Genomic DNA, 27,600 nt, shown 5'->3' with positions numbered 1-27,600 from the left:
GACTGACACCTCACTGTACATTGCGGCAGTTCAACGTGCGAACTACGATCTTATGTTACCGATCTTAATCCCCTTAATGGAGAAATATTCTCCACTAAGGGGATTAAGATCTAATTTGCATAAATTTTTTTTGAGGACTAAGCTTGTCATGTGAGTACAAACTAGGCAAAGACCAAATGATGTGTCTTCCTTGTCAGTAATCTGTTATAAATGCGGTCATTAGCAATTCCTTTAGCAACTCAATTTGTGAAACTCAATTTTTACTTTTAGGATGAATTTGAAAGTCTTTAAAAAAATTTCTAAAGACTGCCCAACCCGTTTCCGTGAGATCTAAAGCCGCAGAACGCTGTAGAATTCAAGCCTTCGCTTGCGTTCTCACGAAACAAATCCCCCCAAACAATGAATAAACTAAAAAATTCTTGTGAGTTTATTTTAAAGCAGGGACGCGTCACTGCTGTCAGATTTAATAGCTTCGCAAAGCATTAGTAATTTGTATGCGGATGCAAAGTTGTCGGACAAAATTTGTCGCCATAAAATTTGCCCTTTGATTTTCTCAAGGACAATTCTTATTTCCTACGTATGGATCGCCCCTCGTGTTTAACCACATGGGCGGAGCCGAGTTTTGGAAGGCGTTAGTGTGGCCACCGGCTACAAAAAGATATTTTGTTACACACATTAGCGAAAAAGTTTGGTGCTTTACTTTCCAAAACAGGCAATTGCAGACTTGTCAGCGCCATTTGTCAAAGCAATTTGGTTGGGATGCGTAGCATTTAAAAAGTAAAAATAGTCGTTTATTTGAGGGAATGGAAATATATTTACATTCGTCTATCCTGACTGCCTATGTTGTCTTTCCTTGCTTATACTTCCACTTCAATATGAACGAAATTCGCCAAAACTGAACGAAAAACTGCCTGAGACGTTCAGTAACCTAACAGTTTTCGTAACATCGATGAGAACGACCAATTTAAAACTGCAGTGCCCCAAATGGTAAAAATATTTTTAGCCAGAGATCGTTCTTAAAATTTTTATTATGCTTAACCCTGGCTACGGTCCTTCAAAATTTTTAAAAATATCTTTGGATGATGGGTTTCATGATCAGCAACGGTGATTCTGCTCAAATCTCTGCTGGTAGTGTCCGAGGAATACAATATCGAGCATTTTCCAGTAAAGCTGTTATCCAGGAGAAGTTAACGCTGCATTGCATTCAGACATATTTTGCTATAGGTTAGCTTCTACACACTTCTTACATTGTGTCGCCTGTTTTTCGTTTTCTAAGCTTGAGTAAATGTACGTAAGGGCCTTCCCACACTTGAAATAAACGTTCATTTAGACATTTTTTGTCTTCACCCTCACTTTACAAAAGTGGATGGTTTCTTTCGACTCGACAAATTTGGCCGAAGAAGACAAACTTTAAGACGCACTGCTGACAAAATTTATCAAGGGTACAAACTAAGCAAAGACCAAATGAACATAAGTGTGTTTTAATTTTCTTGTCAGTTATCTGTTATAAATGCAGTCATTACCAATTCCTTTGGCAACTCCATATAGCTGGAGGTTGTGAAACTTAATTTTCAATTTCAGGATGAATTTGGAAGTCTAACTTCTCTTGTAATTTCTATTAAAAAACGTACTGACCAACCCGTTTCCGTTAGACCTAAAGCCGCAGAACGCTGTAGAATTCAAGCCTTCGCTCGCGTTCTCACGAAACAAATTCTCGCAAACAATGAATAAAGGAAAAAGTTATTGTAAGTTTATTTTAAAGCAGGGAAGCGTTACTGCTGTCAGATTTAATAGGGTCTCAAAGCATTAGTAGTTTGAGTGCGGATATAAAGTTGTCGGGCAAAAATTGTCGCCATAAAATTGCCCTTTGATTTTGTCACGGAAAATTCTTATTTTCTATCATATGAATCGGCCCTCGTGTTTTTAACCACATGGGCGGAGCCGAGTTTTGGAAGGGGTTAGTATGGCCACCGGCTACAAAAAGATATTTTGTTACACACATTAGCGAAAAAATTTTGAAGCTTTACTTTTCAAAACAGGCAATTGCAGACTTGTCAGCGCCATTTGTCAAAGCAACTTGGTTGGGATGCGCAGCATTTAAAAAGTAAAAATACTCGTTTATTTGAGGGAATGGAAATATATTAACAATCGTCTACCCTCACTGCCTATGTTGTCTGTCCTTGCTTATACTTCCACTTCAATATGAACGAAATTCGCCAAAACTGAACGAAAAACTGCTTGAGACGTTCAGTAACCTAACAGTTTTCGTAACATCGATGAGAACGACCAATTTAAAACTGCAGTGCCCCAAATGGTAAAAATATTTTTAGCCAGAGATCGTTCTTAAAATTTTTATTATGCTTAACCCTGGCTACGGTCCTTCAAAATTTTTAAAAATATCTTTGGATGATGGGTTTCATGATCAGCAACGGTGATTCTGCTCAAATCTCTGCTGGTAGTGTCCGAGGAAAACAATATCGAGCATTTCCCAGTATAGCTCTTATCCAGGAGAAGTTAACGCTACATTGCATTTAGACATATTTTTCTAGATTAGCTTCTAAACACTTCTTACATCGTGTCGCCGTTTTTTTCGTTTTCTATGCTTGAGTAAATGTACGTAAGGGCCTTTCCACGTTTGAAATAAACGTTCATTTGGACAATTTTTTGTTTTCACCGTCGCTTTACGAAAGTGGATGTTTTTTTCGACTTGACAAATTTGGCCGAAGCAGACAATTTTTTTCACGGACGCACTGCCGACAAAATTTATCAAGGGTACAAACTAGGCAAAGAACAAATGAACAAAAATGTGTCTTCTTTGTCAGTCATCTGTTATAAATGCGGTCATCAGCAACTCCATTAGCTGGCAGTTGTGAAAATCAATTTTTACTTTAAGGATGGATTTGAAAGTCTTTAAAGTAATTTCTAAAGACTGCCCAACCCGTTTCTGTGAGACCTAAAGACGCAGAACGCTGTAAAATTCAAGCCTTCGCTCGCGTTCTCACGAAACAAATTTTCAGAAACAATGAATAAACGAAAAAAATTCTTGTAAGTTTTTCTTAAAGCAGAGACGCGTAAGTGCTGTCAGATTTAATAGGTTCGCAAAGTTTGAGAGCGGATATAAAGTTGTCGGACAATTTTCACTTTCAGGATGAATTTAGAAGTCTAACTTTTCTTGTAATTTCTTAAGATGTACTGACCAACCCGTTTTTGTGAGACCTAAAGCCGCAGAACGCTGTAAAATTCGAGTCTTCGCTCGCGTTCTCACGAAACAACTCCTCACAAACAATGAATAAACAAAAAAATTATTGTAAGTTTATTTTAAAGCAGAGACGCGTAACTGCTGTCAGATTATTTTAATAGGTTCGCAAAGCATAAGTAGTTTGTATGCGGATACAAAGTTGTCGGACAAAAATTGTCGCCATAAAATTTGCCCTTTGATTTTTTCAAGGACAATTCTTATTTCCTACGTATGGATCGACCCTCGTGTTTAACCACATGGGCGGAGCCGAGTTTTGGAAGGGGTTAGTATGGCCACCGGCTACAAAAAGATATTTTGTTACACACATTAGCGAAAAATTTCGAGGCTTTTAATTCCAAAACAAGCGATTGCAGACTTGTCAGCGCCATTTGTCAAAGCAATTTGGTTGCGATGCGTAGCATTTAAAAAGTAAAAATATTCGTTTATTTGAGGGAATGAAAATATATTTACATTCGTCTTACCCGACTGCCTATGTTGTCTTTCCTTGCTTATACTTCCATTTCAATATGAACGAAATTCACCAAAACTGAACGAAAAATTGCCTGAGACGTTCAGTGACCTAACAGTTTTCGTAACGTCGAAGACAACGACCAATTTCAAGCTGCAGTGCCCCAAATGGTAAAAATATCTTTGGTTATCATGAGATGCTAACACAAAATCTTATGGATGTCATGATAAGCAACGGTGCTTCTACTCAAATATCTGCTGGTAGTGTCCGAGGAAAACAATATCGAGCATTTACCAGTATAGCTCTTATCCAGGAGAAGTTAACGCTGCATTGCATTCAAACATATTTTTCTAAGTTAGCTTCTAAATACTTCTTAGATCGTGTCTCCGGTTTTTCGTTTTCTAAGCTTGAGTAAATGTACGTAAGGGCCCTTCCGCACTTGAATAAACGTTCATTTGGACAAGTTTTTGTCTTCAGCCTCGCTTTTCATATCAAAAGTGGATGGTTTCTTTCGACTTGACGAAGTTGGCCGAAGCAGACATATTTTTAAACGCACTGCCGACAAAATTTATCAAGGGTACAAACTAGGCCAAGACCAAATGAACATAAATGTGTCTTCCTTCCTCAGAAACAATGAATGAACGAAAAAAAATTTGTAAGTTTATTTTAAAGCAGAGACGCGTAACTGCTGTCTGTTTTAATAGGTTCCCAAAGCATCAGTAGTTTGTGTGCGGATACAAAGTTGTCGGACACAAATTGTCGAAATAAAATTTGTCCTTTGATTTTTTCAAGGACAATTCTTATTTTCTACGTATGGATCGACCCTCGTGTTTAACCACATGGGCGGAGCCGAGTTTTAGAAGGGGTTAGTATGGCCACCGGCTACAAAAATATATTTTGTTACACACATTAGCGAAAAATTTTAAAAGCCTTTCATCATAGTTTAAATGACGTAAGAATATTTGATTCAGAAACCGTAAAAGCAGTTGGAAAAGGAAATTAGGACAAAAGCTCTTTCGTGGCTACTGGTTAACAAACACGATGGCTCTTCGCCTTGCTTGCTTGTTCCTTTCTATTGCTCTGGTGGTTTTGTCCTCAGCAAGCACTGATGTTCCCGAGCCGCCGTACCCACTTCCAGATTTTGTCTACAGAGCAGACTTCCGTGAGCCTCAATTGATTTTCGACAACGGAATGGAAAGCCATGGAACATGCGAAAATGTCTTCTACCATGTACATGGAAGGAATTGTAAAGCGAGGGCCACGGCATTCATATCCACTACATCCGAAGAATACCAGGCCAATATCATTGCAGGAGGGTTGTTGGAGAATAACCCCAATAAGCAGAGCATATCCGTCTACAAAATCCGCGCAAATGATGATTTCTACAGCGCTATATACTCACTCGAAACTGCTGCAGTAGCATACAGAGACAAGGGAAACCGAAAAAAGGCAGAAAAGTACATCAAACTGGCAGACCAGTATGAAGATCAAAAAGAATGGATGGCATACAGGGCGATTCCCGCTACTCTAATTCAACAGGCCACCACTTATAACCGACAACATTTGGTTAACCCAAATATAAAAGGCGTTGTCAGAGGCAATCCTGGGTATGTAGCCGCAGCTACTTCTGCCAACGAAAAACCTCGCACCGAGTCTGAAAGGGGCTGTCCACCTGGGTTCTGGCTAAATTTGAAAGCTTGTGTTCTTCGCTATTAACGAAGAAAAGAAAATTCTATGTGATCAACGAAACATCTCAGTTGACAGGTGGTCATAGTAAGTAGCCCCTTCTCACATTACGCACCTGTGGCCAGATGTTTAACACTTAATTACCAATAAAATTTAATCAATCGTAAAAATAGGAAGTGGCGCCACATCAGTTCTCGTCCCCAAATTCGCCTAATCATCTTGACCGGTAGAGCGTGGGCACGAGGAACAAGTGGCTCTGGGAACACATAATTTGATTGGCCAGATCTTTAACAAAGAAAATTTAAATTTAGCCAATTAGATCGAGCGTTTTAAAATCCATTTGTTGTAAGGGATTTTAAAACGGTTGACTTGTTTGGCTCTATTTAAAATTATTTCTGTTAAAAAATCTAGCCAATCAAATCACGCGTTCTTACTAGAACTACTTGTTCCTCGTGCCTCAGGCTCCACCGGCTAAGAGGGACAGGCAGATGAGCTGGGAACGAGAACTGATGTGGCGCGTGCTTAAAAGGCTGTCCACAAGTTGCTAGACAATTTATTTTTTGGCAAAGTTTCTTATTTCGAGCAACTTTTTGCATTCTAAGCAACTATAATCCATTCTGAGAGATCGTCCCATCTATCTTTCACATTACCGAATGCTTTCCGAAGACTTCCGAGTAAGATCAGATGACCTTCCAACTAATTATCGACAAATTCTGTCTCATTTAGAACAAAACATAACAGTCAACAGATTCAGAATCATTAGCAAATGTGACAACATCGTTTTTCACTTGTGGATTGTGTCGTAGCTTTTGCATTTTAAAAGTTACGGTATCTCAACGAGACATGACGGATGAACTTGTAGACACACTCTTTAAAAAAAATGTTAGTTGTAATTAAAATTGCATCTGAAAATGGTAAGAAATCATTCTTGCAATTCAGCACATTTCAACTGAAAAAAAAACTGCAACTTCTAAGATTTTTTGAGCAACTTCGAAGCAACTTTTTGAGGTTGCCATTCCGAGGAACTTGTGGATAGCCTTACCTGAAATTGATTACCAATATATATCAATGGCTATTTTAAAACTTTTCAATTCATTTAAATGCGGCTATGGTAAAAACTTCTGTTGGCTAGCATGGGAGCCCGTTTCCCATTGTTATGTTATTGTAGTAATAAGAAATCTAAGGATAATGTCATTTATCAGGAAGTGGTATTCTTTCCTTGTATCGCTTGTTCAATTGAAGAATTACATATTTATTCGCCTGTTCAGTTAATATACCGTAGAATTCCGGTTATAAGCCCCCCCGCTTTTAAGGCCCCCCCCGGTTATAGGCCCATCATCCTGAAACAAAAAAATACATCCGGTTATAAGCCCCCCGGATATAAGCCCCCCTCTACCAGATGACAGTACTGAATAGGGCTAAATGTTGCTTTATTATGTGTTTTTAACTTAAAAACGTATTTCCATCAACATCCCGTGGGTCGATTTGAAACGTTTTTTTCATTCCGCTTATAAGCCCTCCCGGATATAAGCCCCTCCGCTTATAAGCCCACCCAAAACCCCTTACGAAGTTGTATAAGCCCAGGGCTTATAACCGGAATTCTACGGTATCCTAACAAGCAAAATCAAGAAAAGCCAACAGTAGTCTTTTAAGGAATTTGATTTTTAGTCAAAATGAACATTGCCGATTCTTTGTACAACTGTAGATTTGAAATTTTGTTCATCATCGCAGTTCATTTGTTCTCTTATAGTTTCCGTTTATACTGTAACATAACAGTTCTTGTTGAATATTTGTTTTCACAGAAGTTTTCTAGCTGAACTTATTTTCCCTTATTAAGCTCTTTTGTCTTCTTTTTACCCTTTGCTTTTAATTAATACCTAAGCAAAACAGTTTCAGAAGTCTTAACAAGTCCTCTACTGTAATTGTAATGTCCTATGCTTGCTTAAGCTAAATTTAAGTTCAAAGTTGCGAATTATGCTGTTCAAGTTCTCGTTTTTCATTTTAGAAACTGTCTACTGTTAATGAAAGTTCGCTCTTACAAGTAATTCAAATCGCGTTATAACATTCTCTATATAGAACTCTTTGTTTGCACTGTAAACATCCAATTTGTAGCAACCATATATAAGCAGCTACGTTGTAAAAGTTACTTTGACTGAATCCTTGAGTAATAAACTACTGTTGGAACCAAGTTCTGTATAATCCTTGATGTCTGTACAGAAGAACATTAAAGTAGTTCTCCGTATACCAGGAATTTGTTACAATGTACCGGTCTATGCGCTAACTGTTCTGCTGTTGGCACAATACAAAAGGAGCAGTCAATCAAATGAACCGTTTAAAATTCCCTTTGTTATATGAGAGTTTAAAACGGTTGATTTGATTGGCTAGATTTGAAATTCCCTTTGTTAAAATATAGCCAATCAAATCATGTGTCCCCAGAGCCACTTGTTGCACAGGCCCTGCCGGCTAAGAGGGACAAGCGTCTCTGGGGACGAGAATGTGAATAACCTATCAGTTTCTGGTGTTGTTCAAGCAACCAAACAGATTTTGTAACATCGATGAGAGCGACAAATTTAAAGCTGTAGTGCCCAAATGATTAAAAAAAAGTTTCACAATTCCACAATGGGCTTCATGATCAGCGATAAGTAACTATTTCATTAGGAACTACAATGTACATGGCTACAACACTCGAAGGAAGGCTGACCTCCATCTACCTAAACCCAAGCTTAAGAGGCCACTGTCACCCCCAATCCTAGCTTTGTAGCCGCCAACACTGTTGCCAACCAACAACCTTTCCCCGAGTCTACCAAGGGCTGTCTACCTGGATTCATGCAAAGTTTGAAGGCTTGTGTATTGTCTGACCACGAAGAAAAAAAATTCTGAGTGCAACAAAACACCGCTAGGCAGGTTGTCATACTAACTAATCCTTCTCACATGACGCGATTGTGCTTGTAGTTATTGCAATTGTTTTACAACCAGTTGTTTTACTTCAGTACTCGAACGGTAAACTGAAACGAATCTGTGGCTTGTGCTAACACTAAGGCTTTACGTCAGTAATGAAGACTTTGAAGCAGTTCTTCGTGTACCAAGAGTTTGTGATGGTTCCGTTCCCACAAGCTGGGAGGCGGGGGGGGGGGGGGGGGGTACTTCCTATAATGGCTTATACGTATACGAGGAGGATCCGCCCGAAAGGGGTACCTGTTTTAGTCTTAAGTATATAAAAAAGGTAGGAATTTCACAAGATTAGGTATTGCTGATTTTCACTGTCACACTAGTAACGCTACTCTCACGCGCTGCAAAAAGTATAAATTCAAAGCTATTGAGTAAAAAAAAAAAAACAAGAATATTTAAGGTTCTAGAAATTTACTAGCCGGTCTACTTGTCCAAGTCTCAGGTCTGTATGGCATTCTGTACTCAAGGAATCCATCAAAATGTTCCACACGCATTTAAAGAGCACAGTATGGAGACGCCATGTTGGTACCCACGCCGAGGGGCACCAACATGGCGGCCAAAAATAAATGAAAACATTTGGAATTCACGTTTGCTATAAAAAAGGGCCAGTTCACCCTCATAAACAAGAAAACATTCACATGAACACTTCTCCCCAAACATGGACTGTTCAGGTTGTTAAAAATTTCAGGATGCGGATATTTTTTTAAGCACACGTGACAGCCTTTTGGCGGCCATCTTGATATTATGTGGCGTGGAACACCAAAATCAAAATTTTACGGTAATGATTCCGTACGTACTCAGTTATTTCGCGATCCTAATGTTCACATTAACGAACAAACCTGTATTTATTGAAATACGTAATATGCAAAAATATTTCTTAACCTGTCCGGGGATACTCCTTGAGATCAGTATCGAGTAAGTCGCACTTTACTTGTGAATATAGATGCCTTATTTGACACAGCTTTCGAAGAGCGTGTGGTGGCTGGTTAAACAAGCGGATTCAGGTATCAGTTGTCTCTTAAAAGCGGCGGCGCGAGTTTTGGAATCAACTGCCCACGAGACTTGTTCGCGAAGAGTTTGAAATGAATTTCCTTTTGAGAAACAAGAAACCCGTACAAGAGGCACCCTTCATAATTCTATTCTTTTATTTGTGAGTGTAACAGTCTCCGTAGCTTTTTTCGAACTCTTTTATTTATGTCCATGTAACTTAAGATAACGGCTGATCCATCCAGAATAAGAAAAAAATAGTTAATTCTGGTCTCGTTCCAGTCCACTTTGTCAAGAATGAGAAAAATAAGTTAATTCCGGTCTCGTTCCAGTCCACTTTGTCAAGCTTTCTTATTCGGTGTGGGTTGCTGTTTTGGACAAGGAGACTCGCACGTGTTGTCGCGGTTGCCAGGGAAACACGGTTTGCACGTCGCTGAATGTAATGCCAGCTCCGACTCCTGTGAAGCAACGACAAAAAGAGAAAGAAGAAGTCAGCTTTTGTATGAGATTTTTATTAAATATTAACAATAGAAATGATTATTTATGACTCTTTTCATTTGACAGCTGTAACCCACGTGACCCAAAACACACATCTTTGTCGCCAACGACAACTGTTTCGTGCGGCTCCGAAAAAACAGTCTACCTAATTCGGTAGTAAGTCGTTAGATTTTACTTTAAAACTGTACGGACAGCAAGTGCTGCCCGAACGTGATTGGTTATCAGCAGCCCGACAGTGTACGCGTCATGCTTGTAATTGGACAGTGTAATAGGACAGTTTACGCTTCATTTTGCGCGCGCTGTTGTTGTGCATTTTGTTGAGTGCTGTTATGTTTTGCAGTATTCACAAAGACGTTTAGCCATTTCACCGGTAAAGTTAGTTTGTTTTTCAAATTTTGTCATAGTTTTGATTAGTTGTTAACAGGACTTCGTGTCGTCCAATTCTGTCTGTAATCATACTCGTGATTAAACAAATCGGGCTATCGCTACGCGGTCGTCCGATTTTGTAAATCACTCATATGATTACAGACCGAATTGTACTCCACTCAGTCCAATTACTATTACTTAGAGCAGTTTTCAATTGAGTGTCGTAAAACCAAAACCAAAGTAATAACTTTAGCCAATCACAAAAAAACACAGACAATTCAGTGAACCAATCAAAACTCAAAGCAAATACATGTAGCCAGCACGAAGCGCGGGAAAACGTGCGCGCGCGAGTCACGATTGGTTTTGGTTTTAGTTCTGATTGGCTGAGAAAGTGGCGCGAGATTTTTAAACCAATCACTAAGCGTAGCTATGCAAAACAAAAGCAAACGCAATTAACTTTCGACACTCAAGTGAAAACTGCTCTATTAACAACATTACGAAGGCTTCAAACAAGTGTGCCTGCTCACAGGACTGCTTTGATTCTATCCTCCTCACCTCATCTTGTGTAAGTTTGAAGTACCCATCACCTCGTGTATTAGCAGTTTCTTCCAGTGGAGTTTGACAATCCGTACCAGATAATCTGTCAAACTTTAATAACCTGAACAAACGTGATCTGAAGAAGAAGAAGAAACGTTTGTCCTAAATTGAAAGATCTGCAGAGTTTTGCGGCTATTTTCACTAGTCTGATACTATTAATTAAGTGCGAGAGCCGCACTAGGATAGTTTCGTTCCTAGGTCTTGATACGTATAGTACGGACCGAGCGCAGCGAAATCCGTGCGAAAGAGGTCGAGGGAATACGGTCCCAAGCGAGCTTGGTTAATACGTGTTTTTTGTACGACTTTATGATTTAAAGTCTTTAAAATGACAGACGTAAGAGTTATCTCGCCACCTCTTTTGGTATCGAACTAAAAATAAATGTGACGGGAACTACTTTTTGTTGTAGAAGTGGTAGCTTACGCTAACGGGGATGAAGGAATTCAGGACACGCCAACGAAAAAAAAAAACAAGGTATTTCTTAGGGGTTCCTTTTAACGTCCCCTATGATAACGGCATACGAAGGCCCCAGGGGGGCGGGAAACATAACCTTCTTCTCCCGTTACCACCTTTTATTCAAAATACCTACAAAGACAAGCACGTTACACAACGCAAACAGGGACGACAACGGCAACGAGAAATCTGTCTCTCCCTCCCCCTCCGCGACCCCGCCCTTCCTGTCCCTCTACTGCCGACTGGATCGATCACAAGTAACCTCCTCATGACAATGCCGTTTTTGGGAGCGTCACGCAAACTAAGACTGCGTGACGAGCCAAAAGAACAGCTGCCGCGCAAGAGGCTATTCACAAGGTATTGAAGTTTTAACTACTTACTTAAGACAAGAGACAAATCTGTTGAGGGTGAGCGACAACACGGCGACAAGAAGTTCATAGAGCAGAACATGATACAGAGATAAATTCACGTAGTATAGAAAGAAGAAGAACGTTGGCGCTGTAAACCAGACCTGCGGAAAAACAACAACGATACACAAAACTCAGAGAACAAACACTTTTAACAATCCGTCCTAAATGGCCAATAAAACTTGGGAATAAGAGCAACACCACCACGTTCTGAGGAGAAACTGTGATTGACTAGCGGGCATGCCATTCAGACGTAATGTCACGGATTGTGTATCTTGCAATTGTAAAATTAAGCCTAAAGTTTTCAAGTTTGTCATTTTCAATCCCTCTAGTTCTCAACAATTCTTGTTATTCCCTTTAATTCTTAACTATTCGTGTTATTTTTTGTTTAACTAAAACCTATTTAGTGGTTTTTACGTTCATTACTTTTTTGAAGTTTCACTCGACTCGTCGGAAGGCGACCTTGTGCATTACAAACCTCGGATTATTAACCTTTCGGCGGCCTTCACTGAACAGCCGGACCCTTGATAGCCTGCGAACCCAGACCCTTGAGTGACAGTTATAGTTTAGCCTAGCAGCTAGCTGGAGGCTTCCTTGCACGGCTCAAAAAAGCAATGAAAAATCCGCAAGAAAAATAGAGAGAAGGGGAACTCCCTTCCTCTTCCTCTCTCCCCCCCCCCCTAATTCTGTTTGTGGTCTCGTACTGTACCATTGCACGCTAACGAAATAGCTAACAAAACATGATTTATAGCTAAATGATCAACATACTTCTTACCAGCCATTCCGTGTAACTATAAAATATATCCGCGAAGTAGTAGTAGTTTTCTCGTTGAAGTCTCAACATAACTATTGTTACTATGAACGACGCGAAGATAAAACTATAAACTCCAACCATGAAACGATCAGCTAAAGTCAACTCCTGTAAAATGGAACAAAAAAAAAACATGAACAGAATGAGACAGTCAACTCTTCATCAAAATTAGCTGTATTGATCTAGGCAGAAGTTAAGCCTTAGAAGTAAACGTCAAAAATTAAGTGCGCGGAGATAATTTCAAGGTGCGCAAAGTTTTTACTAAACACCCAGTTTCTTTTCATATCTGTCTCTGATAATTTTGTTCCTGCCTTGACTAAAAGCACAGAAGACTTATTGTAGTTCATGGACGAATACAATATCTCATTTATATAGTTCTTTCTAAACGCATAAAGTTGTTGAGGTGGTAAAGTTGTCTTCTATTCCGTATTTACCACTCCAAAGATTGTATTGGATATACATCTAATTGCAGTAACGTTGTCATCAACAAAAGAAAAAAGGTAAATAGGAATTAGTTAGTGTAGTTTCGGGATAACTGGTAGCATTTACAGATCACTCACGAGTTTTTATCTGCACACTTTGAATCCAGTTTTTTTTTTATTCTGTAACAAGATCGATTAATTTATTCGTATTTTGAGGCATTTTGAGGTCATCTGTGCGAACAAATTTCATGCATGTGTTTTATTCCCATTTGACTTTGACTTTTAACTTTTTTCTATAACAACCTTATTGCAATTTTAGGTGTAAATACAGGCAAGGAGATTTGTTTTTTTAAAAAATCACCAGCTTTCGTACAACCTAGTTACAGATCTAATGTGAAAAAAAAAAAACTCACCGGAGTATCAGGAGTTTGTTCACTAACAGTGGCGTGAAACATAACGGCAGATACTAACAACGAACTGCGAACAAAGAAAGAAGGAAAAAAAACAATGTTGTAGGAATATTTACCAATCACAAAGTTTGGAACAATTTTCCCTGTCCGTGCACGCAATATTTGTTTCCGAGTTCTAAGGCTACGTTTACACGGGACCAGTCCGGGACCAGTCCGGAACCGTTCCGAACCGGACCGGACCGGATCGGCTTCTGTTTACACGGGACCGTTCTGGAACCGGATCCGTTCCGGACCGGTCCCGTGAAAACATAGCCTTAGCAAACATATGTTTGTGAATTTTTGTTTGTGAATGTTTGTTTTCTCCTTTTCATGCCGATTTCAGATTAGCGTTGGGGCCGCCGCATCCTTAACTGGGACTTTCTTGAAACCCATGAAAAAGACAAACTGCCAATCACTATAAACGCAAAAACACAGTGAACCAATCAGCGCTCGAAGCAAAAACGTGCGACCCGTGCCAATATTGGAGGAAACGCGCGGAAGCCAAGTCACGTGGTTTTGGTTTTGATCCTGATTGGTTGAGGAAAGAGCACATTAGCTCTGATTGGTTAGACCGTTGCACGAGCTTTTTGAACTCATTACAGAGCAGCTCAGCAAACCAAAACAAAAACATTATAAATTAAAAAAAGCATCTGTAATATCGCGTGTTTGTAGCCTTTTTTTCTGGGACAGATACTTCATGTTAATAAAAAAAAAAATAGAACTGAACTTACCCATCAATCCACAGGCGCATGGAAGCGTCATTTGGTGGAATAGAAAATGAAAAACATACCTGTAGAGAAAAAGACGAAAAAAGCCAAGATATTTTACTTTTCTCTTTCATCACCTTCTGTATTGTTTCAAATGCCACACATTTACAGTTTAGTGCAAGGACGATACGAAGCTTATATACTTTTTTACACAGCGTTAAAATAAGCTTCCACTTCAGTTGTGGTTTCATTAAACACCAGCAATTAGCATTGCTACTAGAGCGGTTTTCACTTGAGCGTCGAAAATTAATTGCGGTTGCGTTTTTTAAGGAATTTGACTTCCAACAACATTGCAGAATGTTTTGGCGAAAAGACAAACCACAATTTGCCCAGTTTACGTTGAGTTTTTCGCAGTTTACGGTGAGAATTATACAAAACTGTACAACGCAGTGCAGAGGAGAGATGCGTTGACCATTTGTAAAAGCACACTTTCTTTATTACACTTACCACAAGAACTATAAACAAAGGAGGTAAAAATATCTTGAAAAATGCTGCTCGCTTGTGCCTTCTCATGTGAAAGAGAAACTCGTAGCGTGAAACACCTTGATCCAAAAACGGATTATATCTGGAAAAAAAAAAAAAACAGTAAATAGCAGTCCAACTTTACATATGTTTAACTGACGGGAATTAACTCAGTGTAGGCTTTTCAAATTTTGGCGGCGTTTGATCTCGAGACCTCTAGCAACATATTTATTAGTTTATATTAACAACAGTAAACTTCAAATCAAAACAAATAAATTTGTTACTCAAGGATAGACGGGATGCTAGTTCGTCGCAGGGTTGTCCCAGCATTATTTCGCCGGTTACTTATTTATTCACCTGGGTGGAGAGAGGCACTGTGAGAGTAAAGTGTCTTGCCCAAGTATACAACAGAATAACTTTGGTCAGGGCTTGAATCCGGACCGCTCGATACGGACTCCAACTCGCTAACCATAAGGTCACTGCGTCTTCTCAATTTATCTTCCAGTTGAAAGTACTGAGTAAATTTTTCGTCTGGTGTTTTGCGATGGCATATTATGTAGAACGGAAACGATGTGTTCACTTTAGACTTCGGATTCAAGAGTTTCCACATTCGCGACTGACGAAAGTGGCACGTGTACGGCAAAAACGAATTTAAGACAATTAAGGCGGGGGTTCACGTAAAAGCCATTTTCCACCGTTTAATGTGGGTTTAATGCTAATGTCTTGTTAGCATTTCAAGCAATCCAAAACCTCTATGCTCATTTCACAAATCTATGTTTTGCAGTGTTTTGTGAATTTTTTGGTGAATTTTTGGGATTTTTGGGAGGAGATAGTTTCTTCTCAAAGGAGTACATGTAGTAATATTTGGAGAAATAAGAAATATTGAAGATTTTGTGTGATTTTAAAATTATAATTTGAAGTTTAAAATTAGTAGATGGACACCTGAACAGTCCCCTGACAACCTGGAGTGCTCTTGCGTGCGAGTCAACTGTCTGGTAGTGTTTTAAAAACAATTTTCTTTATCCTTTCCTTTCGTTAAACATCCTAAAATTTCACTGCACATTGACCCCCGCCTTAAAATTACGGATTCAACACGAATCGTGGAATTTTTATGACAAAGGATTTCTATTTAGGGGGTCAAAATACCTTTCATAAACCATCTGTGACCAAGAGTTAGTATCAAACAGCCAGCCAGTGTAGTTAAGAGTCGGAGAAACACCTCCACGATACTTGAAATCACTGTCGTCAGAGCCCTAAAAAGGAATTTAAAAAGACGACCGTGAATTCAAATTAAAATCAATGTAAGTCAAAGGTTCGGATACATACGAATTGCATCGTCGATGACCCCACACAAATTGTTGCGCGCAACAAAACCTAGGGCAAACGCGTCAATGAAGTGAAAATCGATAAAAAAAATATTTCGTTTTATACGACACTCACTTGAAAAGTACCGAAAATCGTTCTTAAAGCCTGGTTTTCACTTGCGATGCAAGCGCAAGCACAAGCGTAATCACGCAAAAAAGGCAAATTTTGACCTTTGTGCTTGTGCTTGCCGCAAAAACAAGCACAGGCATCAAAATGCAACGCGCGTGCTTTTCTTGCGTCGAAGCCGTTTTCAAAGTGAAATTAATAAGAGCAATTATCCTTGCGCTTGTACTTGCGTTTGCGTCGCTAGTGAAAACCAGGCTTTAATAATTTATGTAAAAAAATAAACAACAGTCCAAAATGAAGATATTTTTAATACCTGCATTACTTTCCATCTTAGTTCTTTTGCTGTCATTTCCATGTCTTGAATAACAATTTTCAATGTTTGGTTGTCATAACTGTGCAAAAACAAAACGTGATATAAGACCGTTGCTTTGACGAGCTAAATTTGTAAACTTAGATGTTATGTTGTAGAGCACTTACGGATAGTCTTGAAGATCTGCTGCAAAGTTAAAAGCTGACTTCACCCTGAAGTACTTTCCCTCGTGACTAGAAACCTGTAAAAAATTGGAATTACATGTACCATTGTCAGTATTTTATATCCACTCTTAATGTTAAATTAGCCAAGTTCAAATAAAAGGAAAACACATGACATTTCTAATTTTACTGACAATTTTTGGTTTCATGAATTTAGGGCACAACATAAAAAAATTAACACACGTTAAGTTTTTTCCCATAACTTACAAGTAAAGACCACCTAAGAAGTAAATAAAATCATTTTTGTAAAAGGACTTTCTGAAAGTAATGAAGCTAAATCAAAATTAACGCCATCAGATGATTTGCAACCTCTAATACATAATCTAAAGCATATGTACGGCCTCAAGCACAGAAGCAGTAGTCGCATGTACACATTGCAAACCTATTTGCTGATTGTTCCTTGTACTACATATGGCTTCACTTTATTAAAAGCTTGGACATAATGCAAAACTCAATTAGCAAAGTGCCTTAATACCATCTGGGAGGTGCAGTGGCCTAATGGCAGGGTCGTAACCAGGTATATGTGATCAGGGATCACAGCCTTGGGATCGGGATCCGCCTCGATCGGGTCAGGACCCGGGTCCCGGGTCACAAGTCATCGGTCCGGGTCACCATCGATGGGATCAGATGGAATCAGGGATCAAATGTTGCCACATTTTGGGGATCTGGAATCAAATTTAAAGATAAATTTGGGATCAGGGATGAAAAAATACCTGGTTACGACCCTTTAATGGTTAGTGCACTGGACTCCAGATTGAGTGGTCTGAGTTTGAGCCCTGGCCAGAGAACTGCATTGTCTTCTTGGACAAGACACTTTACTCTAAGTTTGGTTTCAGTGAGACCTATCAGTGAGACCTATAGTGCACTAACCAATAAAGTTGTTGTTGTTGTTGTCTAATAGTGCCTCTCCCCACCCAGGTGGATAAATGGGTACAGGCAAATTTAATGCTGGGGGGGTAACCCTTCAATAGACTAGCATTCCATCCAGGGGAAAGTAGAAATTCTCCTAGTCGCTTCAATGCCATGGAATCTGGGATAAGCTCCAGCCTCATATTGGGCCACATTAAAGGCCCGTATACGGGCACATTTTCGTTCAACATTGTTGCATTGCATTGACCAGTTGTGCCCTACCCCCCTCCCGCGGGGGGGGGGGGGACTCCCTATTAAGGGACGGGGATGCTCTCGGATTTTGGCCCAAAGAGACCATCTGCGTGGCTCTGCTAACCCTAAAAAACCAAAATCTGGGAAAGAACTTATATTTTTATATTTCTTCGTGTGCAACCTTAAACGAACCCTGATGGCTAAAAAATTCCATTTTCTTCTTTTCCCCCACCCTCGAGACCCAAGTCCTCCCGCGGCGGCTCCCCTCACCTCTTGGTCCCCCCCCCCCGGGCGCCCTCCTTTCTCGCGTCTCTCCACTCTGTGTTGCAGCACTGTTGCGGTGGTCCTTTTGCACTTCTTTACTTGCCACAGTCCGCGCGCCAGGCTGCAGCTGAGAGTGGCGCCACCGCTTTTAAGGGGTTGGAGGAAGGGGGAGGTCCATTGGGAGGTTTTGAGATCAATCAGCTTCTAAATCAAACATTTCATCACAAATTGCTATCCTCGTAAGAATTTCAGTCATCCGTTGTGCGTTTCCCTGTCACCTGGTAACCCGAAGACTCCACAGTTTCTCTTGCTAGACAGCTTTGTCGTCAGGAGGGAGACTGGGATATATATGCTAAAGATATGTATTGCTTTCTATTTTCTTAGTCATGAGCTTGAATTTTTTCTATTGTAAGTTTAAGTGCAAGTAGGCTGATTTGTGGCCCGGGCCTACTGGTCTTGGCTAGCTACGCCCCTGGCGCAGTAGTTCGGGCACACTGGTTCAACTTGCATGCACAATGTTGCGAGACAAGTTGAACAAAAATGTTGCCCGTATCCGGGCCTTAAGGCTTGTGTGCACAGGCTTCACCTAAATTTACAGGCTACGTAGACTAGAACTGTGTTTTATTTATGTACTAACCTCTGCTTGGCCTGCTGCATTAACAAGCTCAAAGCATGCTCCTCGGAGACCATCTAAACATTTCTGTTTAGTGTACATTGTCTGTCCTTCAGGGACTGTATACATAGAAAAAAATTGTCAATGATCTGGACAAAAAGCAACCACTCCCCCTCCAGCCCAGAGCCAGTTTAAAATGTTACACAATGCTCACATTTTTTTCCAGTTTCTCTGAATTATTCCTTCCCCCTTGGGAATCTTGCTAATTCTCTTAATTCATACTAACTCCCCCCGTACCCTGTCTCTTTCCCTGCCTACTTAGATCCCCCCTTTTACTCCCAGATTTTCATCCGCACTGTCCCTCTCCACATGTAGGGGGTCATGAATGGTCCCTCAAAGTTTTGCAGTGCTCATAAGATAATTTTTTTTATAGGCTTCTGCTCAGAATGCTTCTTAGTGGCTGCTCATTTGCTTGTGCATGCATATTTTTATAAGTGCTCATGCTCGGTTTTTAGTGGATGTATAGTTTATTGTAGCTTATTTAAAAGTGCTCGCAAGGCTAACTTTAGTTAAAACTTTATTCTCTTTCCCAGACTCCACGATCCTTCTGGTTTGCACCAGGGATTGAGAGCTCTGGCCCGGGGGGGGGGGGGAACTCCAATATGTGGCCTATATACTATTAGGTATGTGCCGCCCGATAGGGTATGGTTTTTTATGGTTTTTGAGGTTCTCGGTCTTTAAATAGGGTATCATTTTTGCTCCTTTAGGCAATGTGTTCCCGGTGTGATCCTTAGATAGGGTACCTAAATTCTATAAGGTAAAATAAACGCCCAGCTAAACGAAAAAAAAGATATCTTAAATCTGAATTTTCTGTTCAGGTATTAGAAAAGCAATTTTTTAAAGATTTGTGTCTTGCCGTGCGTGATTAGCCGTTCTTTGGGTCGTCACGGAATGCTTCTCTGAATAGGGTGTCATTTTTTGGTTTTGGGCCTTAAAAAGGGAATCAATTTTCGCTTTCTTTATCCTTAAATAGAGTCAGGGTTTAAGAACCTTGGGGGCACACCCCATCCTAAATTTATGGGAGTACACCCCCCCCCCCCCCGACAGGGCCTCTGGCTAGGGCTTTCCACAGTTGCTCGGATTTCCCAAAGGCCCGTTTCTCAAGTTGCTCAGTTGCTCCATCCAGTTGCTTCTGTATGAGTTGCTCGAGTTGCTCCTCCCGCCTTCTTCGTTGTTCCTCGTTCTCAGTCTTTGCTTCCTCTCTGCAGGTTCGGGGTCGTGCTGGGCGCGTCTGTTCGGTCCTTCTCGCCTCGTTCTGTCGCCCCCCCTCCGTCCCCACTCGGAGGAGCTCGGGGGGCTCGATCAGGCGCCGCCGCCACCTCTGGCCAGCTCCAACACCAGAAATCTGTCATTCACAGACTCATTGGACAAATCAGATTGGCTGAAAATACAGAAGTACTCTGCGCAAGCTCACAAATCAGGACTGGGCAGAGGTCTTGATCCCTGGCACTGAGACTAGAAGGATCGTGGACTCTAGGGATGAGAATTTGCTAACTTTTGTCAATGCCCATGCTCGCAAAGTAAAATGTTGTGCTTGTATAGTTACAAGGACCATTTGATACCCCTACATGTTTTAGTAATTTACGTACCTTTGAAGTTTAAATAGAAGTCAGCATGGAAGGTTCCAGCTTTTAGATCCACTGAATGGAGATTAATAAGATACAGAGCAATCTCAACATACACTGTCTTCTGTTCACTGACAACCTCTGGGCATTTTTCATAATAATACCTGGTGGGGGAAATCAGGACAATGATATATTTTAAATAATGCACCATGCGAAGTGGCTATAGAAACAAACATATTAAGAAATTTACATAATAGAGATATCATATGAAAGTGATGAGAGTTCTGATCAGAAATTTTGTCGACTATTCCTAATAGACAACAGAATCCATTTCTAAAGGCGTTCTGTAAGTTCGAGTTTTACTCCTGATGAGGTACCAGTGTAAACTCTTTTACTCACCCAATCAAAAAGGGTGAGGAGGCTGAAAATCTCAGCTAAGTCCATTTGGACTTAGCTGAGATTTGGATTTAGCTGAGATTTTCTGTTCCACACTATGATATTCCCTGCTGCACCCGGAATCCTGCCCCCTCCCACCCCCTACGACCTAATTAATCATCAGTTGGTGCATTACTGGTTAGCAATTTAAAAAATAATTAAAAAAATAACTTTATTTAGGTTGTTTCATAATCTTTATTATAATTTTCCCCCCCCCCCCCCATTCATGTAAATAATTTAAAAAAAAAAAAATGCGCCCAAAGAAAAAAAGAAAGGAAAACAGTGAACACTCTCTTGGCAGGAAAAGAGAGATGACAACATCCAGACATTCCAACTTCTACTAATTTTGATGTCCAGTCTGTCTGAGAATTTGCCCTTCCTAATTGACTGCCAAGTCACCGGACATCCTACTAGATATTATTACAAGGGATTGCCAACAACAACATAATTTGTGAGGAAAACCCAAATCATCCCACTTATAAATATAGACCCTCCTCCCATAGGACCCTGTATACAATGTCAGAGTGTCCTCGGGGGAGGGCAGGGTGCCCTCCAAAAATTAAGGTGGGGGTGTGTGACAGGCTTTCGTGAAACACTTACTATTTCAGACCAAATATGAGATGTTCCCTATCCCAATCAAGTCCTCGCCCAAAATTTGAGACCATATTTTAGGCCAAACCAACCCTACCCAAGAAAATACTGAAGTTAATAAAATGCAGTTTTTGTTTGAAAGGCTGCAGACCAAAGGATGTTATAAAATACTGGGACTCAAAAAAGTAGTGGGGATTTCTTTACGAAGCACAATGGAAATGTGGGGAGATGTAAAGAATTGTTCTGTTATTTACTTATGCCTGTAACCCTGTAAACTAAATATAATAAAAATTTACAAGACAGGCTGTGACGAAATCTCGAAAAATTCATTTGAATTGATGTGATCTATCAAATTAATGCACAAGCTTTCACTAAAATAGATTTTTATGTCCTGCTCAGCCAGATATAAAATCTTTAGTGTTAAAATATTAAATCTTGCCGGAAGAAATAATCTCATCTAGACCGGTAAAATAAATAAAGACTCGAAGACCTCGTGAGATGAAATCACGCCATCACTGTACAAACGGTGTTCAGTAAGATCACGATATTTCATAATCAAGTATTGTTCTTAATGGCTGGCACTTGTACATTGTGGAGCTAAGAAGATTTAAACCAGAAGGAAAACTACACACTGACACTTCAAGTCAAGCGTGATAATGTAAATCTTAGAAGTCAGTATAAAGTTTAAATTAGACGTAAGGTTTATTGTGTACACGTTCTCGCTCACCATTCTGCCCTGCACTCGTGTTCCTTCTTCGAGCCCGCGAGATTTCCAGGAATACAAGAAGCGCAGTTTGTACAGTTCTCTAGCGAATGGATCGCTCCTGGTTTATGGCAATGATCGCCACATTTGTCACAAAATCCACAATTTCCATCGCTCAGACACCAAGTGCAGTTTCGCCCTCGTGATAAACAATCTTCGTCATCAACTTCAGCAACGGAAGAGCAGAGTTTCGACGTAATTACAATTCCTACTATAATACAAAAACTGTTTATAATCCCATTTGATGGCATCGCGTATAAACTTCTGCGGAAGTTTTCTCTGAAATTTTAGGTAAAGCAGGTGAAATTTCCAGTCAATGGCGAAAAACCTGAATTCCAAGTTGACAACACGCAGCCACGCATGTCCCACAAATGTAAATGACGTTATTTATAAGTCGTGATTGGTTGAAAAATTCCCGCCAAAAGAAAGTGGCTTTTCCCCGAGACGAGAAATTCACAATTTGGGTAAAAATTTCTAATTTTCCCCGGTTTTTATACAGTTACGAGAAATGCTTAGCGTTAAAATTACCAAATTGTTAAAATGAAATCCAGTTTACATTTGACTTTCATGCTTTGCATTATTTATTAGCTGAACTGAAAACAAAACATTATTAAAATTAGTTTGCCACCGGTGGCGAGCATTATGTCGATTCAGCTTGCTAAGCTTGCTTGTAGCAAGTGAAAATACGAAACAAAAAATATTCTGTGAGTTGGAAATGAAAGAAAAACTCGGTTGGAAAAATCTGAAAATTACTGTGCATAACCCGCATGTAGCAATATGATTTTTAGTTTAAAATTATTTTATATCAGAAAACTATTTGTTTCAAAGTTATCATGAAAATTGGAGTTTTATTCTTTATTATCAGATTTTTTGCAAAGGCTCTTACTAGGTCTACCTTTGCGGGGAAGCGGGGAAGTGGTGAAATGTCCACCCCCTCCCCCTCCGAAACTTGGATAAACGACTTCATTTAGAATGATCAGCGGTTTCCCGCCCAAGAGTTACCGGGACAAAACAATCACCATACATGGAGTACATAGCTCGCTTTTATCCTGAAACAAGATGGCGGAGCTAAGCGCTTATCGCGACCAGCATTATAAGGTGCTTTTTGTCTTTTCATTTACCTTTTCATTTAATTAGTTAACTTTCCAGGTGAATGAAGGGCTTTAATTTCGTTTTTATTTTACTCAGGGCACACGCGACGAGCTTGAAAGGTCGCTGGAAACAACTTCCACGTTGTATGTTGGAAATCTCTCATTTTACACAACAGAAGAACAAATATATGAATTGTTTTCGCGGGCTGGAGACTTGAAAAGGATCGTTATGGGACTGGACAAGGTCAAGAAGACTCCTTGTGGATTCTGTTTTGTTGAGTATCCTTTTATGGGCTAGATTGCAGAATACCCCGCCACTTTTTTGCATCTCATTGAATAACAAAAGTGCCTATTGTTGTGTTATACCTCGTCTTTTATGTGGAAATTACTGCTTATTTCCTGACTGAACAAATCGGCACAGTCAGAGCCACCTCGTGGATCTATTGAATTATTATAGTTATTTTATTTTTGTTATTATTAATATTATCATTGTCGTTGTTGTTGTTGACGACGCTTATGACAATGACGATGATGATGATGATATATTATTATTATTAATAGCAACTGGACTGAATGGAGTACATATCAGGAAGTAATTGGGCGAGTTACTCAAATCAGCTGAGCGTGCTGCGTAAGGCAAATTTGAAATCACGAGCACAATAACTCTCAGATTTATACATAAGGTCCCATTTGATGCACAATTAGGGGTGTCGAATGGTAAATGCGAGACTTTGCAACGCGAGACTGATACTTCCGGCCGGCCTTTTTAGCCTCGCTCGGTCCGGGGCTCAGACGGGGGCCCTGATGGCTATGTGAGACATGCATTTTGGGACATCCCACCCCTACAATTGATGTACAACTTGCATCTACTTTCATCTCTGTTTGGCCTGTTGATATCCAAATTATTTGAAGTTGTTCAAACTGGATACCTGTAATTGGACACCTACGTGATCGCGCCAATTACAAGACAAATAGGTGCACACAGAGCCAATCAAAATTGATAATTTTGTTATAGATATGATTATTGTTATCAGTCCAAGAGCCATGTGTATGAACACCTTAGCTTACCTCTAGATATTACACGCGTGAAGATGCACAAAATGCTGTATGGTACATTAATGGCACCAGACTTGATGACCGCATAATACGTACTGATTGGGATGCTGGCTTTGTGGAAGGACGTCAGTACGGACGGGGAAAGAGTGGAGGGCAGGTGAGGGCTTCTGGGTCTTTTCTTACAATTACTATGATACAGTGTTCAAAAAAGCAGCCGGCTGTCAGCGGTAGCCGGCACTTTGACGACACTTGCCGGCTACTTTTCACCGAAGAAATAGAAAGTATCATGCCTTGATTGGCCAACTGAAATCAAAGTTGCTGCAATGTAGAAGTTAACATTGCATATCAAACAATAAAGCAGCCACAGGGCTAGAAAGTGCGACTTGCTGTTCGCTAATGCAACTAAAGTTTCATCTTTAGCGACTAAAGCTTCTGGTTTTACAGTTAAGTCGCCAATGTGGGGACTTCATTTCTGTGTTAAGATGAATAACGGGCCGCCCCACCGTCTCAGGCATTGTTTCCGTCCAGAAAATTATATTGGAAGATCTTATTTGCTACTCAAACATTCAAAAGAAGAAAAGAAGTCACATTGCTCCAATCCATTCTTTTGCTTTGGAAAACTTGCAAACAGCCGACTGTGTTTGAAATAGCCCCAGAATGCATTGCAAACATGTACATGTATGCATATGCATTGGGTCCCTTGAAAATGCGTGGCTCTTTAACAGCTGGGAAAAAAATGAGCCTTCACAAAAAAAGCCAGCAAATTCAGGCTAAAAGCCAAATTTTATTTTAAACCCTGTGTTGGCCCCACGGGGGTACTCGGGATTTCAAGTGATGGGGACAATCAAATGCGGGCAACGATCAACCCAAAAAATCCCTAGGGCTTCCAACAAAACCCAGAAAAACCTCTGGACCAGAGGTTTGTGGTTCAATTTTATCCTTAGTTCAAATTTTATTTTCCTTTGTTTTAAATTCATTATCATACTGTCATTACCATACCCCAAAACAAAGGAAAATAACATTTGAACCAAGGATAAAATTGAACCACAACATATATTTATATAACTGTTATGTAATGACCTTCCATTGTGTTAAGACCCCACCAAAGGCTTCTTTATTGCACAGGGAAAATATACTCAGAAGAGGATAAGGAGATGAGTCATTAAATAGATTTAGCCAAGCCTAAAAGCGTTGCTCCCTGGTAATTTACTCTGCCCTTTATTTAAATGTCTGAAGGTCTTAAGCCCGCGATCCAATATAAACCATTTTCCGGTCAGCGTTCAACTTTATAAAAACATGTTACCTCGTCAAGTTATACACCTGAGCACGCAATATGGTCACGTGATACTGGTCAGCAGACACCTTGTTTTGACAGCTGTCAATTGACCATAACGTTGATTCCCCATTATCAAAGAGGTTAGGGTTAATCTATTTCTGAAGTGGGCGACATATGTACTTACGGATGTACATGCCCACAAGCCATGCCGCTAGCCATGATGTCCATGAAAACTCAAGTTCATGGTTTTCCTATTTCTGTGGATTTTCTATGGGTAGGGAGCTGCACTATGCAGCGATATGGGCCGCTGTGGAGCTCCGCTAAAAAGCGTGTGGGGCAACCCTCTCACCTTCCCTGCTTCTCGTTCCTCCAGGTGGCTTACTTTTATTAGTTTGCTGAAGGAGACCTCTACAGAGGCTAGAGTTTGCTAATGTAACACCAAACACGTGCACCCACTTTTGTTTTCTTTAATCTTGTCCATGTTCAGGTGCGAGATGAGTACAGGAGTGATTACGACCCTGGCAGAGGAGGCTTTGGGAAAAAGACACAGCAATCATCGGGAGTTATTACCAGTCCCCCAGTGGCTTACTCAAAACGATGACCTGATATGCTGGTTTAAAATTCTTCGACAGTAAACAGAAGATCTGGATATCTGCGTTGTTCACGGATATGGAAACGGACATGATGCATTCTCAACAATACTTGTGCCTGTCTACCAGAAATGTTTTGGTGACTCCAAGAATAACCTGTATGAACACGAGAATTGTCGACATAAGATTCTTTTGAAGGGAATGCTACATTTCATCTATTGCTCAGACACAAGTAATACCTGTTTCTGTAGGAGAAGGGAAAACAGTTTTATTTTTTATTTAAAATAAGTTTATTGCAACACATACATGCTTGTATGGTTAGCCTGTGAGCAGGCTCATGTTTGAAAATACACACGTGAGTGGTGAAGCTGCAAAAACAATAGCACATTTGCACGATGTCGTCATTTGACTACAAATACCAAATCATTTCCCTTTCCTTTGTTATTCAAATTTTGATTCCCAGTGGGGTTTGAAACAATTGCTCTATTGACAAGACAACGGAGGATCGGTAGTGTAGTCAGGCGCCATCATGCAAATCGCCTATTCTGCAAGCGAAGCAAGGTAGTGAGATGGACCTTCTTTTGCGTTTCCACCCCAGTTGCCTCTGGCTTGTCCTAGCAGCCTCGCCACTTGCGCATCTATTCCTAAATGTGAGCTTGCTCACAGGCTACTGTATGGTCAAATCGAAAGCTTACTAAGATCTCTTTATGCCAAGGCTCATTGTTGTGTTGTTGTTGTTTTTAACCTTCACTGTGTAGTTCACTTGGTAAGCAATGTTTGACTTAAAAGCCTGGTTTTTAAGTTGGGAAAATCTTACATGATTAAGGATTATATTATTGTTCCCTGACCATTTCAGACATTTCTGACTTGAAGATATCCCCAGTCATGGAGATTTATGCATAGTGGTGTGGCATAGCTTGTGGTGATCTCCATTCTTTCGCTCTGTCTTTTGAGTGCCAGAATATCCTCTAGTTTATTGAATATACATACATCTTATTAACCACACCGAGGGCCCTGGCGTTGCCCGGTCTGACAGTCGGATCGGCGCCTCCCCCGGGGCCATATTCCCCGTCCCGCTTGGTGGATCTGGGAACTTTTGTGTGTGGATTGCACCCGGTAGGTGGCGTGTGCGCAAAACTTTTCCGCACAGGAGTATTTCTTGTGTCATTTCTTTTCCATCATCTCCATTCAATCTTCGCTTCGCGCGATCATCCGACACCTCTTGGAATTCGGCCCTCGCGGGATCGGAAATAAAGTAATCTTGGCTATTTAGTTATTGGCCCTCGGCCGCCTTAGTCGTGTAATAAATGTGAAATATTGCTGGTTTTGTGGAGAATGTGAACTGTACTGGAAAATGTTCCTGACCATATTTCCCTTGGCCTTTCAAAAACTTTTGTTTACAAAAGAAATAAAAACATGCTGAAATGCATTGTTAAGTTACATAAGCACACGGAAAATTTCAAGGACATGAGAGAAGTGAACAGAGAAGCACAAAACGCAGGAATTGTGCGTACGATGATTGGTCAGTTTGTGTTCATTAAAGCTCCATGCATGCAGGTTCTCGCAATTTCTTGACATCTCTCGGCAAATTCCTGTACTTATATAACTCAACAATGCACTCAAGTGCATGTTTTTTTTAGTTATAAGAATAACCACTAGCAAGCAGCCATTTTA

The 27,600-nt window shown here is 40.2% G+C and overlaps 2 protein-coding genes across 2 annotated transcripts; one reads left to right on the top strand and one right to left on the bottom strand.

Annotated features, from left to right (window-relative positions):
• Positions 1 to 9,044: 9,044 nt before the first annotated feature.
• On the bottom strand, positions 9,045 to 22,346 carry LOC144664474 (proton-gated ion channel-like). The gene is made up of 13 exons (XM_078525623.1): positions 21,878 to 22,346; positions 20,149 to 20,288; positions 18,524 to 18,618; positions 16,468 to 16,541; positions 16,304 to 16,382; positions 15,706 to 15,812; positions 14,545 to 14,662; positions 14,062 to 14,120; positions 13,295 to 13,358; positions 12,424 to 12,567; positions 11,622 to 11,752; positions 10,749 to 10,866; positions 9,045 to 9,787 (listed from the first exon to the last, which is right to left on the bottom strand). Exons 1-13 carry the CDS (start codon positions 22,162 to 22,164, stop codon positions 9,671 to 9,673), a joined length of 1,533 nt encoding a protein of 510 aa, XP_078381749.1. The 5' UTR covers positions 22,165 to 22,346; the 3' UTR covers positions 9,045 to 9,670.
• A 558-nt stretch (positions 22,347 to 22,904) lies between these two features.
• LOC144664489 (nuclear cap-binding protein subunit 2-like) lies at positions 22,905 to 26,334 on the top strand. The gene is made up of 4 exons (XM_078525650.1): positions 22,905 to 23,011; positions 23,102 to 23,283; positions 24,079 to 24,217; positions 25,824 to 26,334. The coding sequence occupies exons 1-4, from the start codon at positions 22,973 to 22,975 to the stop codon at positions 25,935 to 25,937; spliced, it is 474 nt and encodes a 157-aa protein (XP_078381776.1). The 5' UTR covers positions 22,905 to 22,972; the 3' UTR covers positions 25,938 to 26,334.
• The last annotated feature ends 1,266 nt before the right edge of the window (positions 26,335 to 27,600 follow it).

This window comes from Oculina patagonica, chromosome 8 (assembly GCF_052425735.1).
Source record: "Oculina patagonica isolate OP01 chromosome 8, crgOcupat, whole genome shotgun sequence".
Lineage (NCBI taxonomy): Eukaryota > Metazoa > Cnidaria > Anthozoa > Scleractinia > Oculinidae > Oculina > Oculina patagonica.
The sequence above is the reverse complement of the archived record's forward strand: the minus strand, read 5'-3'. Positions and strand labels throughout refer to the sequence as shown.